This window comes from Astatotilapia calliptera, chromosome 12 (genome assembly GCF_964374335.1).
Source record: "Astatotilapia calliptera chromosome 12, fAstCal68.1, whole genome shotgun sequence".
NCBI classification, from domain to species: Eukaryota; Metazoa; Chordata; class Actinopteri; order Cichliformes; family Cichlidae; genus Astatotilapia; species Astatotilapia calliptera.
Genome location: NC_137433.1, coordinates 11,979,332 through 12,007,130, shown reverse-complemented (window position 1 = coordinate 12,007,130; position 27,799 = coordinate 11,979,332). Strand labels below are relative to the sequence as shown.

Sequence of the window (27,799 nt, the reverse complement as noted above, 5' to 3'; positions counted from 1 at the left end):
TGAGGGCCACTGGGGGAAAAGCATAGAGGAGGGTTCTCGGCCGCTCGTGAGCTAGAGCATCCACCCCGAGTGGAGCTCTCTGATCGTTCAGCGAGTAAAACAGGGGACACTGAGAATTCTCCCTGGATGCATAAACGTCCACGGTCGCCAGACCGAATTGCAGCCAGATCTGCTTCACCACCTCCGGGTGAAGCTTCCAGTCCCCATACAGCGGGTTGCCCCTGGAGAGAAGATCTGCTCCAAAGTTCAAGATCCCCGGCACGTGAGTTGCTCTCAGTGACAGCAGGTGAACACTGCTCCAGACTATCAGTCTGTGTGCCAGCGTGTGTAACTTGGGGGACCCCTGTATGAGAGCATTTGTGTGACAAGTCGCTCCCTGGCGGGTTGGGGCTGTCACCAGCCAATCGTCGATGTACGTGGCCACCCGAATGCCCTTTTTCCTGAGCGGGGCCACTGCTGCCTCGGTGCATTTCACAAACACCCTTGGGCTCAGTGAGAGACCAAAAGGCAGGACTACAAACTCGTATGCCATCCCCTGGAAAGCAAATCTCAGATACTTTCGGTGTGGGGGATACAGTGGGGCAAAAAAGTATTTAGTCAGCCACCGATTGTGCAAGTTCCCCCACCTAAAATGATGACAGAGGTCAGTAATTTGCACCAGAGGTACACTTCAACTGTGAGAGACAGAATGTGAAGAAAAAAAATCCATGAATCCACATGGTAGGATTTGTAAAGAATTTATTCGTAAATCAGGGTGGAAAATAAGTATTTGGTCACCTCAAACAAGGAAAATCTCTGGCTCTCACAGACCTGTAACGTCTTCTGTAAGAAGCTTTTCTGTCCCCCACTCGTTACCTGTATGAATGGCACCTGTTTGAACTCATCATCTGTATAAAAGACACCTGTCCACAGCCTCAAACAGTCAGACTCCAAACTCCGCGATGGCCAAGACCAAAGAGCTTTCGAAGGACACCAGGAAAAGTATTGTAGACCTGCACCAGACTGGGAAGAGTGAATCTACAATAGGCAAGCAGCTTGGTGTGAAAAAATCAACTGTGGGAGCAATCATCAGAAAATGGAAGACATACAAGACCACTGATAATCTCCCTCGATCTGGGACTCCACGCAAGATCTCATCCCGTGGGGTCAAAATGATCATGAGAACGGTGAGCAAAGATCCCAGAACCACACGGGGGGACCTGGTGAATGACCTGCAGAGAGCTGGGACCAAAGTAACAAAGGTCACCATCAGTAACACACTACAACGGCAGGGAATCAAATCCCGCAGTGCCAGACGTGTTCCGCTGCTGAAGCCAGTGCATGTCCAGGCCCGTCTGAAGTTTGCCAGAGAGCACATGGATGATACAGCAGAGGATTGGGAGAATGTCATGTGGTCAGATGAAACCAAAGTAGAACTTTTTGGTATAAACTCAACTCGTCGTGTTTGGAGGAAGAAGAATACTGATTTGTATCCCAAGAACACCATACCTACTGTGAAGCATGGGGGTGAAAACATCATGCTATGGGGCTGTTTTTCTGCCAAGGGGACAGGATGACTGATCCGTGTTAAGGACAGAATGAATGGGGCCATGTATCGTGAGATTTTGAGCCAAAACCTCCTTCCATCAGTGAGAACTTTGAAGATGAAACGAGGCTGGGTCTTCCAACATGACGATGATCCAAAACACACCGCCCGGGCAACAAAGGAGTGGCTCCGTAAGAAGCATTTGAAAGTCCTGGAGTGGCCTAGCCAGTCTCCAGACCTCAACCCCATAGAAAATCTGTGGCGGGAGTTGAAAGTCCGTGTTGCTCGGCGACAGCCCCAAAACATCACTGCTCTCGAGAAGATCTGCATGGAGGAATGGGCCAAAATACCAGCTACTGTGTGTGCAAACCTGGTAAAGACCTATAGTAAACGTTTGACCTCTGTTATTGCCAACAAAGGTTATGTTACAAAGTATTGAGTTGTACTTTTGTTATTGACCAAATACTTATTTTCCACCCTGATTTACGAATAAATTCTTTACAAATCCTACCATGTGGATTCATGGATTTTTTTTTCACATTCTGTCTCTCACAGTTGAAGTGTACCTCTGGTGCAAATTACTGACCTCTGTCATCATTTTAGGTGGGGGAACTTGCACAATCGGTGGCTGACTAAATACTTTTTTGCCCCACTGTATATGGGGATGTGGAAATAAGCATCCCTCAGGTCGATTGATGTGAACCAGTCGCCCGCTCGTACAAACCGTAGCAGCGAGGCGTGCGTCAACATCCTGAACTTGTATGTCCTCAAATGCCGGTTCAGGGCACGGAGATCCAGAATGGCTCTCATCCCCCTTCCCCCTTTCTTTGGCACAAGGAAATACCCTGAATAAAATCTGCTGTGCATTTCCTCGGGAGGGACAATTCTTATAGCTCCTTTGTCTCTCAAGGTGGAAATTTCCTCCAAGAGAAAACTGGCAGACTCGCCCGGAGCACGAGAGTAAACAATGTCTTTGAATTGTGGTGGAGCGACACTGAATTGCAACCTGTAGCCCTTTTTCAATGTCCTCAGCACCCATGCTGACTGAGTGCAGGTGGCCCAGCTCTTCATGTGGAGAGACAGAGCGCTCACTGGCCACTTCACCGAATATGGCGTTTTGGCGCCCCCTTGTGGTCGCAGCGCGAAACATACACCATTTCGGCGTCCCGTCACCTCTGTCACAGGCGAGCGAGGTGACGGGCTCATCTGTATCATCACAGCCGTGGAAACGCGAGTCTCCACGGGCTGCGTTATGGCAGACGGTGCTCTGTTTTTCAGCATGTTTGATTTTCTCATGTGTTTTGCAACACTCGACAGCGCCCTCGGCAAACTGCCTGGATGCGCGTGTCGGGGCTTTTTTAATACAGAATGCATGAGAGAAGTGCTCGTGAAACAACACTGCGAACTTTGGCTCTCTTTCCCTCTGGCGGGTCCGGTGACAGGAACGCCGGCCCGAGTCAAGCACTCTGTGTGGAACATGTCCCGTTGAACTTGCTCTGGAATGGAGCTGGGAGGCGGGAGGGTGGCCCATGAAGGGGGGAAACTGGGTTCGCTCCCGCCTAGAGGAGAGGCTGTCAGGCCGGCCGCTTCTTCCTCCTCACGATCGCGGCAGCGGGGGGAGGAGGAGGGGCCGCTTGAGGTCTGGCCTGGGGAGACTGCTTCCGAGTCCATGGATTCTTAGGGGCCCCGGCAGCCTGGGGGGCTGCTTGCGTCTTAGGCACTTTGGGAATCCTGAAAGCGGGGACCGGGCGAGACGCTGCCTGCGCGAATGACTGGCGCGGCGCTGCTGGGGTGGCGTGCTGGGCCCTCCTCGGCAGGCAGAGTTTCAGAGCCTCATCATCTCTCTTTTTCTCCTCACATCTCTTCTGCATGGATGTAACAGCCGCACCGAAGAGACCGTGAGGGACGACAGGGGTGTCGAGGAGTTCCTCTTTTTCCTTAGTCGTCAGGTTGGTGAGCCCGAGCCAGCGTGCTCGCTCCTGAAGAACCATGAGGCCCATGGCTCTCCCAGTAGCCTGTGTTGAAAACACACAGTTCTTTGAATCTTTGGGCTGAAGGAAGGACAATACTCGGTGTATAAATGCTCAATCAACAATCATTTATTTCCATACAATTCAACAATAAGAGCATTACAACGTCCGGACGGGAGAGATGCCTGCAGAGGTTCGACAGCATGTCTCAAAATGGTGACGGGTTGCTCAGCTTTTTATAGTCTCTAGTGGCCCCCAGCTAGTCGTAAAAGCCAAAACATCACATTTTTTCTCTGTTACAGCGCCTAAGTTATGACCTCGGCAGTTGTTTCTCTGCTTTCTGTAAGGTGGGGGTGTGGAATGTGGTCTGTCTATCTCCCCTGTCTTTAGACACAGAGTCTCCTGCTTACAACCTTCTCTTCATGATTCAACAATTAAGCATGTCAAGAAAACAGTGTAACACATTCCCAGCAGATCAAGGATACAGAGTGATGCACATTTATCCAATGGACTAATATGTGAATATGTTCTGTTAACTCAAAAGTATAATGAGAACTAAACTACATACAGCTCACACACTCTATTTTAAAGGGTATAATATGATCTACAGCAGTATTCTAATTCAACTACTTTGATTACATATATAAGGTAACATATAATAACAGAATAATTTAATAATTCCCCCTTTTGATCTCTGAAAGAGATCACTTACAACATGCACTCCAGGGTTGCAAGGTCCAGGTTTTCTTGATCCTGAGGCCCTCTGTCCCCCTTTAACGGGTGGACCATATGTGGGATGACCTCTGTGTTCACGCAGTTCAGATGCAAGCAAAGTTAGATTTACAACCATAACAGCAGTTACAGATGACACTCCCATCATTCCCAATTTTCCCACAGCTTTATTTTGGTGCTCCAGTTTTCCACTCCCATTTTAATGCCCCCTTATACCTTTCAAATGTACTTAGACTAGAACCTCTGTCTAAGGAGCTTTTAACCTTTATTTTTATTGCTGCAGCTACCAGTGTCTTCCAGTTGGGTGATTCTCAGCTTCTTTCTTCGTCCTCCGGGGTTAGACCACCCTTTAGTCATTGCACAGTTCTGGGGATTATTGCGATTTCAAACAAGGATCTGTGTGTTTTGGGGTCACCGCCGTGTCCCCCTTTTTGCCAAGAGCCTCTCGAACCTCGTTGGTCTGGTGTTCCTGGTTTTCGCCAACCCCTTCATGGTTATTGCTGTGTTTGTGGGATCCATCTTCTCCAGGAGCCCAAACGTCATGACACTTGACCCCAGTTGCTGTCTCGGCTGTCACTGTGTCTGACTCTGCTACGGAGGATCCTCGCATCTCTGTGACCTCGTCTGGTGTCTGTTCCTTTCTCTGTAAGAGACAGAAAACCAAAGCACCTCTCTTCCTAACCCTAATAATCTAATGTTCTTATCTACTGACCTTCTAGTGATTCAGAATTGGTCTAAAACATTCAGAATGTCCCAGGGACTTATTCTAATCATATCTTATGTGTGTGTAAGCATGTTTGCATTTCGCCCTCCGCACTCAAGGCATTTCTTACACTTTATCAGTCCGGACAGTCACGCCGAACGAAGCTTCTGACCTTCAAAAGGCCGAGTGCCAACTCGTTATAAGCACATTTGCAAGGTGTGTCTGAAAATTATTGAAACCCCTCTTTTTAACAAAAGACAAAAAATTAACAAATCTTCTAAACGCTATTCAGTTCATTTCAATGAGTAATGATTAAACATGAAAGTGATAGTTTATGCTTTTTCACTGATTCTCTAAAAGGTCCGTCTTCTCGGACCGCTATTAGCTTAAGCTTTACCATTCCTAAATTATTAAAGACACAAATGAAGTTATAAAATGTTCAAATAATCCTGGTTTGATGTTAAAGCTCAACCTTCCCCCCCTTTTTTGACACATTCCAATGTGTCAAATCAACGGAGCTAGAACATTCAAAAAAGTTAGGCAGCTACAAAGTTTCCCAGACTCTTAAGGTGATCCGCGTGTAACGTTCTGACTCAGGTATTTAATATTTTAATAAATCTCGTTTAATTAACTGCCACTATTTAAACTAAACTTAAAGACATAATTTAAGAAAAGATCACAAAGAATAACATGATATCAGTGTTTTGTAAGCGCGTGCGGCCTTCTATGCTCGAAGCCTTTTCCCTCAATAGATCAGTCAGACATTCGCGCTGACTGTAGCTTTTAACCCTTATTAACTTGAGCACAACTCTACAATGAGCAACAAGTTGCAATATGTATAAAAACGATCATGGTTACACCTGCAATGAAAACCATCACTGGCGTCTGACAGGGTGGTGCTGCATACTCTTCCTTTAATGTCACTATTTTCACCCTGTTAATTAGAGTGTTTAAACCTGAAGTCGACTACGTCCACAACAAGTCAATACAGCTGTAAATGTGGCCAATTATCAATCTATTACCAATCAATAACAACAGATAACTTCTATTTTATGCATACTTTTAATCAACCACTCACCCAGAGGATCTCCAATCCCAGCAAGTTCCTTCTCCTCCTTTAATGAGTCTGTCCTCCTTCCATGCCCTGGTAACCGGTCCATCCAGAGCCATATGATCTCAAATATACATACAACAAGCCAAACCACACCTTGGTCACACCAACCCCTTTCCACCCCCAAGATGTCCAATGCCATCCTAGTATGGACTGTCAAATGTGGCTTTAACGCTGACTGTTCTGACAATCCATTTTATAACGTTCCTGGTCAGATTTGCCAATCTCTGCACCAGAGTTTTAAACGTTTCGCCATTTTCATTAGGTTTTATCTTTTATTTAGTTTCGACTCCAGATTTTCAATTTTTTGCCAGTTGTAATTAGTTTTTACCAATTCTTTGCTAGTTTAGTCTAGTTTTTATTTTCTGAAAATCCTTAGTTTCAATTTAGTTCTATTTGTGTTTTGCAAAAGTTAAGTGTAACAAAATCTCAGTTCCATCATATCAGTCATGCTCTTCTAATTATCCTTGGGTGTTGAGACTAATAACTATTAACTCTTGCCGCACCGAGTGTTCCTAATTTTGGTTAAAGTTAATTGATAACCTTTTGAAGGCGATTGTTTCACACCTTTATTTAGATGTCCCAGTCCTGTTATCTCGGGATACATCACGCTGCCTTATCTGGGGTTAGCTATTTTCTTGGGATGCGAGTTAAGTGGGTGAGCTCTTCAACGAGGGGGAGCGTGCTCCCCCTGATGAGGTCTTCTAGGTAAGCTAGGTTAACCTTCTTGTGTGAGCTTTTCAAGTGCACTTTTAAGGTTTGTGGGATTTTTTGTTTTATAAATGTCCCTCAAGACCCCCTGATGACCCAGTAATTCATTTTTGCGCACTGTAGTACACATTTAGTTTTTGCTTGTAGCTCGCATACTCTACTTGCCACTCCTCTAAGTCCTGATGTTTCTTAGAGAGGGCAACAGAACCTTTAAAATTATATCACACGTGTGGGGGTGTGGCCTTGCCAATTGTTTTGCCCACCTTTTCAAAATGTCTGGCGTGCCCACAAGCACATTTCATGGAAAAAGAAAGGTAAGCTTGATATTTACATTTAAAATGTTTTGTTAAACTCAGATTTTTATTTTATTCTTTTTGCAAGTACCCCTCCTCGGTGGCGAGAAACTGTTGGTGTGGTCAAGTGGGTGCTCTAGAAACAAACGCCCAGGACAGAACAGTTATCAGTCATGTACTTCCTACAAATTTTGCATATGTTTTATTTCATATTGATCCTCTGAGTGTAATGATACATTTTAATTTTAATTTATCCAAACTAAACACAATATTTTCTTTATTTACTTTGCTCTTGTTCTTTTTCAGTACCACATCCTATCAAATGTCCCTGTCAATTATATTCTACATCTAATAACTTACTATTTCAAGTGAGAACCTAACTCATGTGGACCAATGTTTATTATTGCATATCTCTATTCTGAATGTGGCCAGTCATTCATAGGTATTGTTCAATTTTGGCGATTTTCCTCTATAAAATTTAATTGACTTTTTACAGTGGCCTGCTATGGTTAATAATAACATATTCCAGTCACGAGTGGTATAAAAAATCTTCTCCACTGTAGCATTTGGCATTCCCAATAATATAACATGATACCTTAATCAAAACACAGCTAATATAGCACAGTTTTCTTAATGCAAACATCAGTAACTCAAAATCAGCAACCACAGTGTTAAGTCTGCAGTTCATACTTATGTGAAGCTAGAGTCTCCTCCTCCAGTCTCTCTTATCCTCCTGCTCCTGAAAAAACAAAACAAAACAAAGCGAAGCATCCACCCTTCTCTTGTCGGCTGGGTGAATTGTTTATGAATTGTTTATTGGCATTTACTAATCCTAAAGTGGGTGCAGTCATTGTCTCAGTATCAAGTCAGTCAAAACTTTTAGTCGTCAGTCCATCACAGTCCATTCGCATGCATACCTCCATACACATTCATACCAGATGTTGCTGATAATGGAGTCTCACGCGCAACCTATTCGAGCATCCATCACCAGCAAGATGACGTCATCATTTTAAAGGAAAACAATTCCTTGTTGTTTTTTGGGCCGGATTGACTCGGTGCAATCCTTTTAGACTCAGAACTTCTCAGTGTTCCCTATAAGTGAATTTCTCCCAAGCCAATTACAATCATGGAGAAGCACACTTTGCAACTGTTTACAGTAATAATATTTTATAGCGCTTTAAATTTCAATCTTTCAGGCCTTGTTTAAAGAGCTGATTGTTAAATCATGAACTCACAAAATATCAACATATCACCACCGGTGGATCACACCTCTCAGATGTTTTTTTTTTTTTTCTCCAGTGCACTGTAACAAAAACGAAAACAGACATAACCAACAAAATACTACTAAAATAACACAAACTAGGGCCCGTTGCAGACATGTCCAAGCATAAAACTATCCCTCTCTCGCTTACGAGAAAGAACACAAGCCAAAGCTCACTGATAAAATCAAGCTAGCGCTAAACAAAACCAAACAATCAACCAGAAATTCACAGGAACATTTTGCTTCCTGCCGGGACAATATTGTGTGGGAATGAGAACCTCAGGTGCCGTAACACCTTTTGTTCCTCCTTGTATTAAAACTCAATCACAGAAAATGCCGTACTCCGACCTAAAACTTACACTATTAATTCATCATTTTCACTCTGTGCCACTGTTCCTCATCAGGGCTGTGTGAAGCACAGCAAAGAATTCAGTCAAGGCCTTGAGCCATAAACAGACATCACGCACAGACATTGTTTTCATAACCAAACTTTTTTAGACCTTATTCCTAAAATCTACATAAATGCCCTCTGAGTGACATATAACACATTCTAAGTAATCAATGGTAATCACTGGAAATCAATGGCTCCTCATAAAAATTATGCATTGGGATGTTTGTGTGCAGCATTTTGCATATCAGCATAAGCAAAGCATTCTTCATTGCATCAGCGTGTATGTGTGTGTGCGTGTGGATCACTCTTTATTGCACAAGCGTGTGCATGTGTATGTGTGTGCATCACTTCTCAGTGAATCAACATTCCCGTGTGTGTGTGTCTGTGTGTGTGTGTGTCATTTCTCACTCACTCAACGAGTGCACGTGTTCATGTGTGTATTTCACTTCATTCTGAATCTGTGTGTTTGGAGACGTGTGTGTGTGTGTGTGTGTGTGTGTGTGTGTGTGTGTGTGTGTGTTCATCACTTTCCTGTTCTGGTGTTCTGGGTAAACCACTGCCTGAAGCATGGCCTGGGGTCCTGCCCCCCTCCTTTTTAAGTTTGTTTGCGACCATTGCTGCTGCTGCTGCTCAAAATTCAGTCCGTCCTGGTTCTGACCCCAATTAGGGCAGTCCTTTCTCCAGTGTCGATGTTCACCGCAGGTGAAACCTGCATCTTCTTCTGTGTTTTTGTCCATTCTGAGGTGCCTTCTGTCCTCAGTTACTCCTCTTGTCTCGGTCACGCCCTTTTTCGCCACCCGATCATCCGTGTTGGTCCATCACTGTCCTGCACAGTGTGAATGCAAAGTTATCAAGGTCAGCATTCTTTCTCTCGGCCTTACTTTTCATTCGGGCTTGGCGGGCGTCTCGTCACAGCTCTGTCAGCTGACGCAGTCTGGGAATTTTCCCCCGTGTAGTGAAACGGGCCTTAGGTTTAGTGCTCTCCGTCTCGGCTGCATGAGATCACATTCCTGCAGGTCTGTTGACATTCTCAGGTCGTTGTTGTGGGTCCAGCTGTTGCAGCATTTGGTCAGTGTCACGTATGGGGGAGAGCAGGAGTCCAGTCAGCCTCGGCTTTCAGGGCCGGCAAAGCAGCCTGTAATTAAATATGTATAGAAAAAACAAAAACAAAACAAAACAAAAACAAAACAAAACAAAACAAAAAACAAAAACAAACGAACAGGAAAATGATGTTGTGTTGGCTATGTTATTCAGAGGGGAGGCAATGGGGCCAGGCCCTGTGTCAGCCTTCTCTCCCCCTTTTTTTTGTTTTTTGTCTCCCGATATAATCCACTCCTAACCCACCAAGTTGACAGGACAACACCGGTATATGTTAAAATTCTTAAGATCATGTTTAAAAGCCCAAAAAAGGAATTTTCTTTCATTCAGTAATCACTTTTATTAATCAATCAACAGAAAACATGTCACAATTTGAATCTTTTAACCACTAAATTTGTTGTGTCTTACCTGGTTGGTTAGACCAGTGTTCCTTTTTTTTTTTTTTTTTTTTAGTTAAATTGTTGTCCTGCAACCCAGAGGGTTTCTTTGTCAGTAATGTATAGACTTCATCATTTAAGTATGTTAATTTTTCTTTAACCTAGCTGGAAAATCTTCACGTGTTCATGAGTGTAAGCTGTTTCTTCATTGCGTGTATGTGCATTTGTATAAAAGCAGGTTAATTTTATCTTTTCTCAAACTAGGCGTTACCTTAAAAGGAGCCTTTCTCTCAGATTTCTCTGCTTGTGTGTGTTTTTGTTTCACCTTTTTGTTGTGATGCTCCGGACGCCTTCCCAACCTCCACAAGTCCGTTGGCCCCAATTTTATGTGTTAAAACTTCTCTTAATTTCTCCTCTAATTCTCTCCTCGCTGCTGTCTGTTTCACAGCTGCTGATTCGCGCTGGGTGTGGTTCCCATTACCTATAATTTTGCTTCGGCCGCTGTGCTTGTGGGGGCAGTTGGTCCAGGTCCACAGCTTCCTGTATTAACACACTAAGAGATTTATTTAATTTCATTTTCATCACATGTTAAACAGATAAGCAGGCAACACGCCTACCTTGACAGCGTAAACTGTACGCCAGTCTCCCAACACATTCCTCTCTGTACTCCTCCATAATTCTCCACTGCACACCTCTTACTATCTCTCCTTTTTATTTTTATTACACCACAGAGTAATACACCCAATTATGCCCGTCTATCTCTATGTGGCTCCAAATTCCCTCTTTATTTTAATTTCACACTCGTCAGGGGACAGGCACACAACAATTTCAACCACTGAAACGAGGAATTCAACCTTTTTATATTTCTTTACTAAATCTAGACTCAACGTTTGTTCGCAAAATGTGTCTTGTTCTAGTCCGGAAATAAATGTGAACCCGTGATTACACGGTCGTTCCAGTGTTATTTCCGTGGCTATGCGGGGGCCCTCACCTCCCCAAGTCACCACCTCGGCACCCGGACGCCGCCGGTCCTGGCCAAGCGTCCCTGGACAGGAGGGTCGCTACTCCATAGGCAAAGTTCCACAGGTACACTAGGCATCAACCTTTGATCCTAAAATGTGTATTTGCTCTAATGTCCTCCTAATCAAACACATTAACCGTCACTGTCACTGTGCTCACGCTTCACACTCCACACAAAACACACTCAGAGCGCGCCTCAGTCACACTCTCACTCAGTGCGCGCTTCACCCACAAGACAGCACCCAGAGCGCGCCTCGCAGCTTCACACACACTCTCTCACCCAGAGCGCGCTTTGACACTCACACACAACACTTTTCCTCAGCGGGAATTTTACACAGAAACCTCTGAGCTCAACTATTAGATCTTCTTAAAGCACACTGCACCATAGACCAAAATACCCCTTTCTCTGCGCTTATGACCGCCACAACGGAGCAAAGTCGCATCATAAAAGTGATGCTTGCATCCCCGAAGTTATACCAGACATCATAAACCAGGTTTTGCTCTATGTACTTCTTGGCAAGTAAAATTTTACTTTGTTTTATGACCGCAGCCCTTAAAAAAAAACTCGACTGACGCCACAAACCACCGTCAAACCTCTGTTCAATGTACTAAAATTAGCACCAACCACTACTGCACTTCACGGCCGCATATCACCGGAACACGCCGTATCATAAACCAAACCTACGGACGTGTTTCGCTCTCGCGTTGCCAGTGTTTAACCGCACCGTGAAGTCAGCATCTGCTTTTCCTTAAATCAACTTCTATTTCATAGCCGGCAAGAGCCAGGACGTAACCGACACCATAAACAAACTTCAAACCTCGACTTCAATGTACTGAACTAATGGCCGCGTCTTCAGAAGAAATTCTAACGTATTATTGCTACAGAAGCCAGTATTAGACAAAATTAAATGTGGAAGGTAAAGTGGCTGCACTCTAGTCCAACGTAGTATGTTATTAGTATCTCGGTAGAAGCAGTTTACTGCAATCTAGACCAACGTAGTATGTTATTAGTATCTCGGTAGAAGCAGTTTATTTAACACCCTGGAATTCAGCCTCAACTTATGTTGTTAGTATCTTGCGCCAAAAACCAGACACCGACAAATTTACTGTGAAAATACATGTGACTCAGTGAACAGATTAATTTGGAAAGCCCAATATGCACATTTGGTATTTATAATACAACAGGCTGTGCTTACCTTTTTATTTTTGGACCGGTCCTCTGTTCACCTCGCCTCACGATCTCACCAAAGGTCAAATCTGCACCTCCTCAGCACACCAAAGATCCGGGTCACACGGCACCAAGTTGTTGAAAACACACAGTTCTTTGAATCTTTGGGCTGAAGGAAGGACAATACTCGGTGTATAAATGCTCAATCAACAATCATTTATTTCCATACAATTCAACAATAAGAGCATTACAACGTCCGGACGGGAGAGATGCCTGCAGAGGTTCGACAGCATGTCTCAAAATGGTGACGGGTTGCTCAGCTTTTTATAGTCTCTAGTGGCCCCCAGCTAGTCGTAAAAGCCAAAACATCACATTTTTTCTCTGTTACAGCGCCTAAGTTATGACCTCGGCAGTTGTTTCTCTGCTTTCTGTAAGGTGGGGGTGTGGAATGTGGTCTGTCTATCTCCCCTGTCTTTAGACACAGAGTCTCCTGCTTACAACCTTCTCTTCATGATTCAACAATTAAGCATGTCAAGAAAACAGTGTAACACATTCCCAGCAGATCAAGGATACAGAGTGATGCACATTTATCCAATGGACTAATATGTGAATATGTTCTGTTAACTCAAAAGTATAATGAGAACTAAACTACATACAGCTCACACACTCTATTTTAAAGGGTATAATATGATCTACAGCAGTATTCTAATTCAACTACTTTGATTACATATATAAGGTAACATATAATAACAGAATAATTTAATACCTGTATGGCTACCTTGTGGAGGCGGAGGACGTGGTCAGTTATAACGCAGATTTCTTCCCACACTGTGGTATCTGTGTTAGCTGTCATGTCCTCTTCTAGCTCAGCTTGGTAAGCCATTAGCATAGAAGAGGCATTGTGGGCTCTTACTGACAGAGCCGCTGCCTTGTAGCACTTATCTGTAAGGCTAGACTGGAAGCGGTCTGTTTTGGAGGGGAGAGATGGGGCCGATGAGGACAGAGACGTCTTCGGGTGAAGATGGCTCGCCACCAACGGCTCCATTTGTGGCATCCGGCGGAGGCCGATAGACTCCATCCCCTCCAGTCCATCCAATCCAGCAGGGAGCTCCCCACGATGGGGTGTTTCTCGCTGCAAGGTTTTGCTTTCCACGTCACCGCTATCTCATCGAGTAGCTCAGGGAAAACAGGCAACACATGCTTCCCCGTCTTTTTCGCCTTCGGCAATTTCTTACCGTCAAAACGAGACTTTACAACCTCTGTTTGTATGGCGGGCCACGGGATGTTGAGCCTAGCGGCTGCGCGCTTGCACATGTCCTGCATGTCGAGATCCAGGGGGGACGGCGGTGTCGGTTTTTCAACCTCGCCGGTAGCCGAGGGCTTTGCAGCCCAGCTGATGCTAGCCAAGGAGGTGGAATCTTCCTCCTCGCCGTCGTCAGACAGCAGGAGCTCCGAGTCAGCCGACTCATCTCCGTCCTCGTTAGCATCTCCTCCCCAGGTGACTCCAGCATCGCGGAAAAACACACGATCTCCGTGTGCCTCCAGCGACGGGAAAGCGGTCGCGATGGGCTGAGGGTCTGCCTCTGCCCAGCTCGGCCCTGGCGTTGCGGCCAAATCATCGGGCATCTCAGTTTCTCCTTGCGCCGCAGCAGCCTCACACAGCAAAGGGTCGCCGCCCGACAGGTTAGCCTGGCGAGCTAGTCTGCGGCGGAGTAGTTTGCGTGGGAAAGCCGCGCAGTGGATACAGTCGTGTGCAGGTGTCAGGGCAGCCTGAGCGTGAGATGAGCCCAGGCATGCCGCACACACGGGGTGTGTATCCCAGGCAGAAATCTTCTTGCCGCAAGGACAAAGTTTTGCAACTTCGTTGGCCGTTGTAGCCATGGTTAGCTAGAGGGTTGCGCACGTTAGCGAGACTGACACTGAGTGCGGAGAATATTGCTATTCCTCGCTAACGTGGGTTGAAAAGTGTTGCTACTTTTCTACAGGTATTGCTACCTAATGTGTAAAACCGCTAGCGTCGAAGGGTATCGCTACCTGATGGTGAAGCTAGGGGTACCTTTATTAGCAAAGTGTTGCTACTTCGCTTTCGGAAAGTATTGCTACTTCCCTGGGTGAAAGTATTGCTACTTGGCACCAGCACTAGCTACAGAACAGTATTGCTACTGCTTGTATGCTAGTGGACAACTGAAAGGCTGGGAACAAAGCGCCCGGCGACCGAGTTGTTCACTCGAATCTGTGGACAGTTTAGCTTTAGCACCCAATAGCACAGTTGTCTACAGGCTTCTGTGAGAAGCGAGAAGAGGTTTTTGAATGACATCTGACGCTATGTCAGCCTATTATATAGGGAGGCACTGGCCCCTCCTGACATGGGCGTCACCTAGCCAGCCTGTAAGGGCTGGCGTAATGGTATTTGAGCTTCTGATGAGGTCACGCAGGAGGCGTTCCCCATAGTGAGACACGAAACGAATGCTATGAAAGAGAACCAGTTATTGTAGAAAACCAGTTCCCAGTAGACCAGTTTCTTAGAATTGTTAGTCTGCCTGCCTGTTGATCGCTTATCTTCAGGGTGCTGTAAGTTAGCACTGTCACCTTACAGCAGGGAGGCTCTGAGCTTAAGCCTGCTTGTGACATTTCTTTGTGGTGCTTAGAGGTTCTCCCTACATGGGTTTTCTCCTGGTACTCCAGCAGATTGCTGTGCTTTTTCTGCCTAAGTGCTTTCTAGCTAGCACCCACATCAGAGAGTGACTTATTTTGCCCAAGGACTGGAACAGCAAAAGGATCAAACCACCAACCTGCCAATTAGTAGATGACATGCAGGCACCCCATTTAGAGCAATTTTTTCCTACTTCTTTATTTAGCACTTGCACTTTCTTTTTAAAGATTTAATGGGGCTCCTATTGTTACAGAGAACATACTCTGAATAGCTGTTTCTGCAGTTACAATGAAGGATACGCATTTTTGAGAGAGATATTTTCAGCAATTAGGTAAAATGTGTTTTTCAGGCCCAAGACTAAAAATTAAGTGTCACTTTTACCTGTACCAGTTTACATACTCTTCAGAAATCCTTGCTCATTAGCTCAAAACTTGCTTTATGTTTGTGTTTCCTTGGAGAGTGCCTCTTGTTACTGCCTTGATTGAGGTTTTGTGCAAGTTCGGGTGATAATAAACTGCATCACATCAATCATGCCAGCTAGATGTGTATGCTGTGCGAACCATTAGGTGACAACCTACGTGCCCGATACATTCCTGGCAGGCAGTGTTATCCTTGGCCAGAAGAGGGAGAACTCAGCTTGATGTAGAAGGAAAAGGACTCACTTTCTAAGATGTTTTCTGTCTTAATGTTCCTCTAAAGCACATGTGTCAAAATCAAGGCCCGCGGGCCACATCCGCCCCGGCGTACATTTATATCCGGCCGCGAGATCATTTTATATAGATGTATTATTATTGTTATGCATGGCCCGGCATATGAGCCGCTAATAATATACAAACTACAGATACCATAATTCAGTGCTGCAGCCTCCTTGCGGAACGCTAGGCTAACTGGGAACATTCCCGTCAGTGAAGTCAAACTTCTGTTATTGCGAAGGTAGGTGCTCACAATAGTGGAGAGAAAAGTTGATTCTGAAAGCAGAGCCTTTCAGCGCCAGTGGGTGACTGAATATATGTTTACAGACATTGCTGGTAAACCCGTGTGTGTTATTAGTGGAGCTAATGTGGCTGTAATTAAGGAATTTAATTTAAGACGGCACTACGAGACAAAACGTCAGGATAAGCTGAAAAACCTAAATGCAGATGAGAAACTACAGAAAGTAGAAGAGCTAAAGAAGAGTCTGACATTTCAGCAGACTTTTTTCACCGGAGCAAAATCACAAAGTGAAGCTGTTGTGAAAGCAAGTTTTACTGTAGCAGAGGAGACAGCCAAATCAGGCCGGTACCACTCTGAAGAGCTGCATGATGAAGGCGTGCGACGTCTTGTGTCCAGACAAAACGCAGATTTTGGCAAATGTGAGCCTGAGCAGAAATACGATTGCTGATCGGTAGGGATGGGTATTGATTTTTTTTTTTTTTTTTTTGCCTGTCCCGTTTGGCTCTTTTGCCATCAGAATTGTTGTCTAAAGGCAAAGAAAGATGCCCAACGGATTTACTTTACCAAATTGACCATCCCAGCCTTGCCATAATGGTCCATTTGATTCACCTTTTATTGTTTATTTTATTTTCACTTACTGACTATGGGACAGACTTGACTGGGGGAAAGAAGGGGAGAAAGAAAGAGGGAAAGAGAAACAGCTGAGAAGAGGGACGGGGGAGAAGGGCAAAAACCAACAGAATGAGCAGAAAAAGAAAAAAAAGAAGAAAAAAAGAAAAAAAATGCATATATCAATCACCTGGGTCACCTGCTGAGAAAGAAAAAAGAAAACAAGCAGAAGAGAACAAGAGTGATAGAATAAACAACATCACAATGATATATGGGAATATGACAGTAAATACTAAATATTAAACATTATTGTGCAGCACATAAGATCAACAGAACACAGTGTGCTTTGAGGTAGGAGCCAAAAAGGGTGTAGTTTGTGGGTGTGATCACCCGTGTGTACACCTGTGAGCATGGACGCGTTTGTTTTTTGTTTTTTTAAAAGGTTCCTTCATGTAATGATCTGCTAGAGGGTGTGGGGGGGCCACAGCCCCGCCCTCCAGGGCATGAAGCAGGTATGGAGGAGATCAAAACTCCAGACATCCAGAGGCCCCCAGAACACAAGAGACCAAGGAAGACCAACAGAGGGGCAGCCGCGCCACTGTCCCAGAAAGAGCTGAGGAGAGTCCCAGATGAGGGCTCACTCAGCAGCCGCGGAGCAGAAACCAGGGGGAGTTGCAGTGACGCGCCCGTGAGCTCCGCCGGCAGCCAGCCGTGCCTGAGTGACCGAGCCCCAGGCCGAGAGGCCGGGGGCACCCCACCTCCAAAGTGGCCCGAGCAAGCCCCAGGCTCCAGGCCCCGATAAGCGGCCGCCAAGGAGTGAGCCGGTGTGTACCTGGACGCCCACCCCCGGACACAAAGAACCACCAACGCACCGATGTCTGAGGGAGTCCGCCACTGGCAGGGGAAGTGGTGGTAGGGGGAGATAGGCCTCCATACCTTGGAGGGCCTAAGATGTCCCCAGAGAGGTGGCGCCTGACACCCAACCTGACATATAGACACAGAAATACAGGCACACACATATACAAACATTCATTCCCACCCTCATGCTCTCATATACACTTACTCCACACTCAACCAACGTGGAGACAGACATAAAGAGACGCTGTACACACGATCACACTCCCCAAGCGTACTCTAAGCCCCGGGTCTAGGTACCCTTGCCCCTGGAGGGGGGGAACTGCCCCCAGACCCAGGTGGTGTTACCCTTTTCCCTGCGGTGGGGGGAGGCAGACCGCCCCGACTCCGCAGCAGCAGGGAGGCCCCACACTCCAGACCGCAGTCGGACGGCCAACTCCTCCTCCTAGCCCCTCCAGCAGGTCGCAGAGAATGGGGGTGAGAGAAGACTCCAAACCTCCCTCCACCCGCTCATTGTAGTGTTGATGCATGTGTGTTCTAAGGTGCATTTAAAACCCAGGAGGGCATGGAGCTACCTGCCAGAGAGCAGCAGGTAAGCGCATGGTCCCTCCTGCTGGCCCTCAATGTCTACATGTATTTAACATTGAGAGGTGGGCAACGACGCCAGGGGTGGGGTGTACACCCTGATGGTACTTTGGATTCCGTGTATCGTGCCCACCCCCAAGATCCTATATGTATGTGTAACGAGAGTGTGAATAATGTGAATGTCTAAGTTGTGGGATAAAATTGAGGCAGAGGCAGCCAGAAGGGGACGGGGGGGGGTGGCCTCCTCTGCACCCTGGTGACATACCCCTACTCCAAGGTCCTGCATGTGTGGGTGGTTGTGGTGGAGCGGGAAGAGGGAGGCAGCTGGAGATGGGGAGGGAAGGAAGGGAGGGGCAAGTGACCCCTCCCTGGGGCCAGCTCCCCCGCTGACCCCAGTAGGCACCCCCATACCCCGCGACCCACCAGGGAAAGGGGGCCCAGGCCCATCCAGACCGGGGCCCAGCGCAGCAGCGCCTCCCGGCCCCACAGAGCCCAGGACAGTCTACCCAACCCCACCACAGAGAAAACTGCACCCACCCCACCATCCACTCTTCTTCCAGACTACATAAGACAATAAACACCCAGGCTGAGATCTTCCTCCACCTCTCCTGTATCTCCCCCTCCTGTAGAGAGAGCCCCTGAGGAGAGGAAAGCTCCTGCAAGATGTGACAATCTTCCCCACCAGTTGAAGAGCCCCCCAGGTGGCTCGATGCACCGGCGGCACCCTGCTCCAGGGCTGGGCCCCCATGCACCCACCCGCCCACAACCCCGGCAACACACCAACCAGGACCCAAGCCCCCGAGGCCCGGCCCGAGCCCCAGCCCAGAGATGGGATGGGTATTGATAAGATTTTAACGATTCCGATTCCATTTTCGATTCTGTTTAACGATTCGATTCTTTATCGATTCTCTTATCGATTCTTATTTTTAAAAAAGAACACTAAGGTCGATTAGCTTAGAACTTTGTTTTTTATCTTCTCTTTGAACAAGATAGAAATTTAGGAGTAACATGGCCTTACAAACCCAACAGTGAGATCTTAAGAGATCCAGCCTACGGCTCTTCAATGGGGTGTCACAGGGTCCCCAGGAAAAAAAATGTAAATGTAAAATAATAAAATAAATATTCTCCTGTAGCAATAACAAAGTGTAACATAAATTATTCTGTAGCAATTACACAAGAATATCCAGTAATGTCCCTGCCTACAATTAAACACATTCACTTACCAAAGTGAAATCGGGGCATCTGCTGTGGCAAATGGGTGCAAGCCTTTGACCACAAACTCAGTCACTGCTCGGTGACATTCGTCTATCCTGGCCTGAAAGGAGACGCTACCGGTAGACTGCAGTGAGAACTGCCAGCATATGAGACAGCCAGACTCTGTCTGTCTCTCTCGTCATGGTCACCTAAATGCACAGTAATGGCAGGTTTTGTAATAAGGCAGATCGCGCTAACATAATATGCACTGTTAGTTGATTATTTACCTGCCGCATTAACGGGAGAGGACGTGCAAGCGTTACCGCTGCTGCTCGGTTGAGATTCACGAGTCCGGAGCGGAATTAAAAACACGACATTCATTTAAGGTTATCACGTGTTTTGTGAGCAAATGCTTTTGCATATTCGTAGTGTTTCCTCCCTTAAATGAAATATCTACTTTGCAAGTATTGCAAGTTGCCCTGTTGTCATCCGTTCTCGTAAAGTATAACCAAGCTTTTGAGCATTTGAGCCGCTGGCGCCGTGTTTCCTGCCAGGTAAATGACGCTCCGCAACGTGGTGACGTCATTCGGGGCGACTGGAATCGATAAGGGAATCGTTTGCAAAAATGGCAAACGATTCCAAGGAATTGAAACAGTGGGAACCGGTTCTCAACAAGAACCGGGTTTCGATACCCATCCCTACTGATCGGGTTGGTGAGATGGCCACTGATTTAAGAACAAAGTTGTGTGAAAGAAGCAAAAACTTTATTGCATACTCTCTTGCTGTGGATGAAAGTATAGACATGATGCACATTGCACAGCTGGCCATCTTCATCTGTGGAGTGGAAATATTGAACATTAAGTCGATGCACGGGACAATGACAGGAAAAGACATTTTTGAAAATGTATGTCAAAGTGTAACCAACATGAAACTGCCCTGGGACAAACTTGTTGGACTTGCAACAGATGGAGCGCTGGTGTTGTGCGGTGAAAAAAGCGGACTAATCAGCAGGATGCGAGTAAAGATGCAGGAGGAGAACTGTACCGGTGAGCTAACAGCATATCACGGCATCATACAGCAGGAAACGCTGTGTGGTAAAGTCCTAAAAAATGGAGCATGTAATGACCACTGTAACGCAAACCGTAAATTTTATCGGAGCTAAAAGTTTAAATCCCCGTCAATTTCAGTCTTTTATGTGGGAAATAGATTCAGAGTTTGCCGACATTCCTTATCATACAGAGGTCCGTTGGCTGAGTTGGGATAAAAATTCTCAATAGTTTTTGAGCTCAGCAAGGAAATCTGTCAGTTCATGGACATGGCATGCATGATGCGGTGAAGGCATTTTAAGTGAAGCTGTCAAAAATGCACCAGTGCAACCTGCCTCACTTTCCCCGTTGCCGGGTAATGTTGAACCGAGTCAGCGGACTTTGCTGAACTGCAAAGACGTTTTGTCTCGTGTGTGTGTATATATACACACACACACACACACACACACACACACACACACACACACATATATATACATATATATATATATATATATATATAAAATCTGGAATAATATTCCTGTCTGTTTTTATTCATATTTATGTTTAAAAAAAAACATTGTTTTAGTGTGTTCAATAAACGTTTATCTTGTTTGGCCTGCGACCTAAAGTGTTGAGTTTTGGCCCTCTGTGCAATTGAGTTTGACACCCCTGCTCTAAAGCATGCTGCCACTTCTGCCGTCTACATTGCCTTGTTGTTTTTTTTCAGGGTCCGGCTACAGCTGTTCAGAACACAGAATATGGGCTGGGGAGTGAGAGCCATGCAGGATATCCCTCAAGGAACATTCATTTGCGAGTGAGGATTGTTTCATAAGTGAAGCAATAAAATGTAGTGTGTTTAAGAGCATAAAAGATATATAAAATGAGCTGTGCTATAAGCTCACTTCCGTTCTGATCCACAGGTATGTTGGCGAGATCATCACAGATGGAGAGGCTGACAAAAGAGAGAATGATTCCTTCCTGTTTACTCTCGACAATAAGGTGATTCAATAAGTTTAAATACATTTTTAAAGCTGCACTCAGCAGAGTTTATTTATATATAGCCATGGATAAAAGGAAGTCCATTTTTTGCAATTCTAAAGTCTTAGTGTAAATTGTAGGTTAAGGTACAACGTCTTGAAAAATCAGGCACTGTGTTGAAGACTTTGTAGTACTGTATCACCCCAACAGAGCTCCTCGCTCTCAGACTGCGGGCTTACTTGTGGTTTCTACAGTATTTAAAGTTAGGATGAGAGTCACAGCCTTCAGCTTCCAGTATGGATTCAGGAAACAGACACCCTCTGTATTTTTAAGACTAGGGTTAAAGCTTTCCTTTTCGATTTTGGTCTTTCTGACTTAGTTTCTCAGGTCATTTTAGAGAAATTTTGGCCCACTAATTTTCACAACATTGCTTCAGTTTCCAGGCATTTGTTTATGAACAGCTCTTAGTGTCCTGCCACAGCGTTTCAATAAGGTTGAAAACTTGACTTTGACAGGACTATTGCAGCACCTTCATTCAGTCCAACTATTCTGGAAATGAATTGCTGCTGTGAGCAGCAGTTTACATGTTCTCACTGTAGGTTCAACTTAATGATAAAACTGTTGATAAAATCTAGATTAACTGTTTGCTTTTGTAGAAGCTGATCATATGTTTTTTTGCTCTTTCAACTTCATCATGGGGGTGTCACCTTTTTCTAACATCTATCTTATCAAAAGGCAGTCATTAGCAGGATACAAATTTTGCTTTCCTTTTTTTCTTTTTGGTTTGTTTTTTTAACATGTGTGCAGGTTGGGGATGCCCATTGTATTGATGCAAGACTCTTTGGCAACATTGGTCGCTTCATCAACCACCTGTGTGAGCCCAACCTACTGGCTGTGAGGGTGTTCACCATGCACCAGGACTTACGCTTCCCCCGGATAGCCTTCTTCTCCAGTCGGTCCATCAAAGCTGGAGACCAGATAGGGTGAGTGGTGACGAAAAATCAGTGGGCCCAATAATGGCTATTTGCTAAATGGCTGATCAATTAAAAACCAAAAAGATGGGAGAAATGCACTTTAACCAAGTTATGAGTGCTGAGGTTGCATAGTTCATCCAGCAGAGGGCACTTTGCAACTTCCCTGTTGGGTAACCATCCAAACAGCATAAAATAGTAATTAAATAAGCGTGTATGTAAATGTGTCAAGTGTCTGCCTTGGGATCTCCTCAGAGTAGTACACTACCAATCAAAAGTTTGGACACACCTTGTCATTTAATGGTTTTTCATTGTATTTCCTATTTTCTATATTGTAGAAGCATGCTGAAGACATCAAATAGATGAAGCAAGATATATTAAATTATGTAGCAAAGAGAAGAAATGGATAAATAACTCTAAATGTGTTTTATATTTTAGATTCCTGAAAGTAGCCACGCTTTGCTTTGTTGATGGCGCTGTACACCCTTGGCCTTCTCTCAGTGGGCTTCATGATGTAGTCACCTGAAATGGTTTTTACTTCACAGGTGTGCCTTGTCAGGGTTTAATTGTTGCCTTCTTAATGAGGTTGGCACCATCAGTTGTGTTGTGCAGAAGTCAGGTTAGTACACAGCTGATAGCCATATTTGACAACTGTTAGAATTCATACTATGGCAACATCTGTTTGCTTTTGTAGAAGCTGATCATGTGTTTTTTGTTCTTTCAACTTTTATGCGTCACACAAAGACATACAGGGAGTGCAGAATTATTAGGCAAATGAGTATTTTGTCCACATCATCCTCTTCATGCATGTTGTCCTACTCCAAGCTGTATAGGCCCGAAAGCCTACTACCAATTAAGCATATTAGGTGATGTGCATCTCTGTAATGAGAAGGGGTGTGGTCTAATGACATCAACACCCTATATCAGGTGTGCATAATTATTAGGCAACGTCCTTTCCTTTGGCAAAATGGATCAAAAGAAGGACTTGACAGGCTCAGAAAAGTCAAAAATAGTGAGATATCTTGCAGAGGGATGCAGCAGTCTCAAAATTGCAAAGCTTCTGAAGCGTGATCATCGAACAATCAAGCGTTTCATTCAAAATAGTCAACAGGGTCGCAAGAAGCGTGTGGAAAAACCAAGGCGCAAAATAACCGCCCATGAACTGAGAAAAGTCAAGCGTGCAGCTGCCAAGATGCCACTTGCCACCAGTTTGGCCATATTTCAGAGCTGCAACATCACTGGAGTGCCCAAAAGCACAAGGTGTGCAATACTCAGAGACATGGCCAAGGTAAGAAAGGCTGAAAGACGACCACCACTGAACAAGACACACAAGCTGAAACGTCAAGACTGGGCCAAGAAATATCTCAAGATTGGTTTTTCTAAGGTTTTATGGACTGATGAAATGAGAGTGAGTCTTGATGGGCCAGATGGATGGGCCCGTGGCTGGATTGGTAAAGGGCAGAGAGCTCCAGTCCGACTCAGACGCCAGCAAGGTGGAGGTGGAGTACTGGTTTGGGCTGGTATCATCAAAGATGAGCTTGTGGGGCCTTTTCGGCTTGAGGATGGAGTCAAGCTCAACTCCCAGTCCTACTGCCAGTTTCTGGAAGACACCTTCTTCAAGCAGTGATACAGGAAGAAGTCTGCATCCTTCAAGAAAAACATGATTTTCATGCAGGACAATGTTCCATCACACGCGTCCAAGTACTCCACAGCGTGGCTGGCAAGAAAGGGTATAAAAGAAGAAAAACTAATGACATGGCCACCTTGTTCACCTGATCTGAACCCCATTGAGAACCTTTGCTCCATCATCAAATGTGAGATTTACAAGGAGGGAAAACAGTACACCCCTCTGAACAGGGTCTGGGAGGCTGTGGTTGCTGCTGTACGCAATGTTGATGGTGAACAGATCAAAACACTGACAGAATCCATGGATGGCAGGCTTTTGAGTGTCCTTGCAAAGAAAGGTGGCTATATTGGTCGCTGATTTGTTTTTGTTTTGTTTTTGAATGTCAGAAATGTATATTTGTGAATGTGGAGATGTTATATTGGTGTCACTGGTAAAAATAAATAATTGAAATGGGTATATATTTGTTTTTTGTTAAGTTGCCTAATAATTATGCACAGTAATAGTCACCTACACACACAGATATCCCCCTAAAATAGCTAAAACTAAAAACAAACTAAAAACTACTTCCAAAAACATTCAGCTTTGATATTAATGAGTTTCTTGGGTTCATTGAGAACATGGTTGTTGTTCAATAATAACATTATTCCTCAAAAATACAACTTGCCTATTAATTCTGCACTCCCTGTATGTAAAAAGAAATGACTGTCCATCATTGCTTTAAGAACTGAAGGTCAGCCAGTCCAGAAAATTGCTAAAACTTTAAATGTGTCCCCAAGTGCAGTCGCAAAACCATCAGGCATTGCGATGAAACTGGCTCACAAGGAAGACCAAGAGTCACCTCTGCTGCTGAGGATAATTTCATCCGAGTCACCAGCCTCAGAAATCGCAAGTTAACAGCACCTCAGATTAGAGCCCTGATAAATCCCATACAGAGTTCCAGTAACAGACACATCTCTACATCAACCTTTCAGAGGAGACTGTGTGAATCAGGCCTTTATGGTCAAATAGGTGCTAAGAAACCACAATTAAGGAAAAGCAACAAGCAGAAGAGATTTGTTTTGGCCAAGAAACACATGGACATTAGACCAGTGGATATCTGTGCTTTGGTCTGATGAGTCCAAATTTGAGATCTATGGTTCCACCTGCCATGTCTTTGTGTGACACAGAAAAGATGAATGGATGGTCTCTACATGCATGGTTCCCACCATGAAGCATGGAGGAGGTGGTGTGATGGTGTGGGGGTGCTTTGTGGCACAGTTGGGTTATTCGAAATTGAATGCACACTGAATCAGCATGGCTACCACAGCATCCTGCAGCAACAGGCCATCCCATCCCATCCCATGCCTTCAGTGAGAATCTACAACGTAAATAGTTATAAAAATAAAGAAAAACCATTAAATGACAACGTGTGCCTGGGAGACTTGGGAGCCTTGGGAGACTTTCACATTGACTTTGGGAGACTTGGGAGCCTTGGGAGACTTTCACATTGACTTTGGGAGACTTGGGAGCCTTGGGAGACTTTCACATTGACTTTGGGAGACTTGGGAGCCTTGGGAGACTTTCACATTGACTCAGTAATAGCAACATATTTTAATGAGATGCAGGGACAAAAATAACCACTGCATGTGACTGCTGAGACTAATGTGTACTCAAAGTTTTAGATGAATTTGTTTGGAAACTGAACTGTTCTTCATGCAGCAGGGTGCAAAGATGAAGCTTCTGTCTGAGTAATAATGTGGGAAATCTGTTTTATGTCTCTGAACGAAGAAAACAAAATTGGCCAATATATCGGAATATCTGATTTTTAAATGACCAAATATCAGTATCTGTATTAAAAATCAGAAATTGTCCAGGCTGTAGGATGAACAAGTTAACACAGTTGTTCTCTTTTCCTCAACAGGTTCGATTATGGTGATCACTATTGGAGGGTGAAAAGCAAGTACTTCAGCTGTCAGTGTGGATCTAATAAGTGTCGTCACTCAGTTGCTAGTAAATAGAAACTCACTGATTCCTCTTTGTTACTGTGGCCTCTTTAATGTAAGAAACACTGCCCCCTGAACCAGATACCATGTAAGAGTAATGTCATGACTACACGCAGTTATGTTGTCTGATATTTACCTGAAATGAAAGAGAGACATGTTTTAATCACCAAAGCACAAGATCTAACTTATTATAATGAAGTTACTTTTCTGCCAGAAAAAATAGTGCTAATGAAGACTGAGAGACACAGATGATTTTTACATTCATGGATTCTTCCTTTCATATTTCTACATGTGGAATAATGAAGTTAACTGATTTGTGGTAGTCTGAGTTCTTTTGTGAACTTTTAAGTTTTTAACCTCATGTTTGCTTTGTAGTCATTAAACATATTTTATATCATCTGTGGTATTTTTTCGTGTTAATAGAGAAATGTTTCAGTAGATGCAGCTTTTTTCCCTTCTTTTTGCCGGATGATGAGGTCTGTGTTACATTTGGTATTCCAGTTCATCTCAGGCTTCTTGGATTGATGGTAGTGATTAGGGGTGGGCTTTTATAATCGACTTATCGATTCTGGCTTGGATAACGTAAAATCGATTCATTAAAATCCTGAATCGATTTTTTAATATAAATTTATTTTGCCTGAAATGCCAGAATCTCAGGTAAAATCTCACAAAATTTCAACCACCACCAAACAGCTAAGACAGTAAATGAGAGCAGAAACACGGATTCTGCACAAAAACTTAAAAACACAGCGCGACCCGCGGATCAGAATCAGTTAGATGTCGCCTTTCTCACGGTTGGGGCTGAAAGCCGACAGCTTGGTGATTCTGATCTGCCGCGCTTTGTGTTCACGCCCTTTATGCGCTGATTCTAAAGCTGTTAGTTTGATGTCTCTCCAAACAATATTGACCGAACCAGCAGCAAAAGAAGATCCAAACTATGCTTCACATAAACATCGTCATGTATTCACTCTGACTTTTACTGTTTTGCTTTGACCAAGATGCACAGCTCTCTCTCTCTCTCTCTCTCTCTCTCTCTCTCTGTACTTCAAGAACAGTTTCCCGTCTAAAAATCTGTTTTCTTCATTATTCGCTTACTTGTTACGCACAAGACTACCGTTGTTTACAGCGCTGTCGGCCGACGTTTGGTTTTTTTTCCGTTTTATATACACTTCCGAAAAGAAAACCTAATTTCTGCTGTTCAATACTGAACAAATTTAAACTTTTTAAAATTATGCAAAATGCAAAATGCTTAGCCGTGTCTCTAATAAAACCGCTGTAACTTCAGATTACAATCATATGTTGATTAATGGTTTTCTTTCGTTTTTGATGTACTGCAGAATATTTTTATAAAATCCCAGGCCAGGAAAATCACCTTCATGTTTTTCTGTGTTTTATCTTCAGCTACTTTGACACAAAGGCATCTGCTGTGATGCTCACACCTTTGATAAAGTCTTGCGTGTGTCAGCTTCCTTTTTATAGATACAAAAATATGTAAATGTACTTATCTGAATTATAATATTTCTGTCAAAATTTCCCAGATTCAAATCGAATTAAATCGAATCGTGGATCGAATCGATTCGGGACCTTGTGAATCGGAATTGAATCGATTCTAGAAACCAGTGACGATACCCAGCCCTAGTAGTGATGTGTCGGTCGCAAACGAAACGGCTCTTAGAGGCGGCTCTTTAAAGTGAACGACACGAGCCAGCTCTTTATTGGGAGCCGGGGTTTTGGTTTTTTTTTTTTTTTTTTGTCTTTCTCTCACCCTCTCTCGCACTTTTTTTCCGCTTCACTCTGCACGCGAGCCTTGTGCTTTGCGCTGGGAAGAGGGGGAGGGGCGGTAGTTACACTCACAGTAGCACAGGAACAGTGCCAGAGGGAAAGAGAGAGAGGAAGAGAGCCAGGAACAACAACGTCACATTAGAAAGGTATAGTAATCATCCACAACTATTTTCAGTTGCAGATGATAAAGGATTCAGAAAGTTTATTCATGCAGGCCCATATGTCAGAGAATGTGCATCTTC

General features: G+C 44.5%; 2 protein-coding genes across 3 annotated transcripts in view; one reads left to right on the top strand and one right to left on the bottom strand.

Annotated features, from left to right (window-relative positions):
• Positions 1 to 26,172, top strand: part of LOC113033131 (histone-lysine N-methyltransferase EHMT1-like) — a 74,135-nt gene extending 47,963 nt beyond the window's left edge. For both annotated transcript variants that reach the window (XM_080308905.1, XM_080308906.1), the window contains exons 20-23: positions 20,945 to 21,031; positions 21,138 to 21,216; positions 22,003 to 22,178; positions 25,694 to 26,172. In XM_080308905.1, the coding sequence (XP_080165031.1) occupies positions 20,945 to 21,031; positions 21,138 to 21,216; positions 22,003 to 22,178; positions 25,694 to 25,790 (439 nt within the window). In that variant the 3' untranslated portion in view covers positions 25,791 to 26,172. The remainder of the gene's footprint in view (positions 1 to 20,944; positions 21,032 to 21,137; positions 21,217 to 22,002; positions 22,179 to 25,693) is intronic.
• Positions 2,779 to 13,433, bottom strand: LOC145432232 (uncharacterized). The gene is made up of 2 exons (XM_080308907.1): positions 13,127 to 13,433; positions 2,779 to 3,540 (listed from the first exon to the last, which is right to left on the bottom strand). The coding sequence occupies exons 1-2, from the start codon at positions 13,412 to 13,414 to the stop codon at positions 3,100 to 3,102; spliced, it is 729 nt and encodes a 242-aa protein (XP_080165033.1). The 5' UTR covers positions 13,415 to 13,433; the 3' UTR covers positions 2,779 to 3,099.
• Positions 26,173 to 27,799: the final 1,627 nt, after the last annotated feature.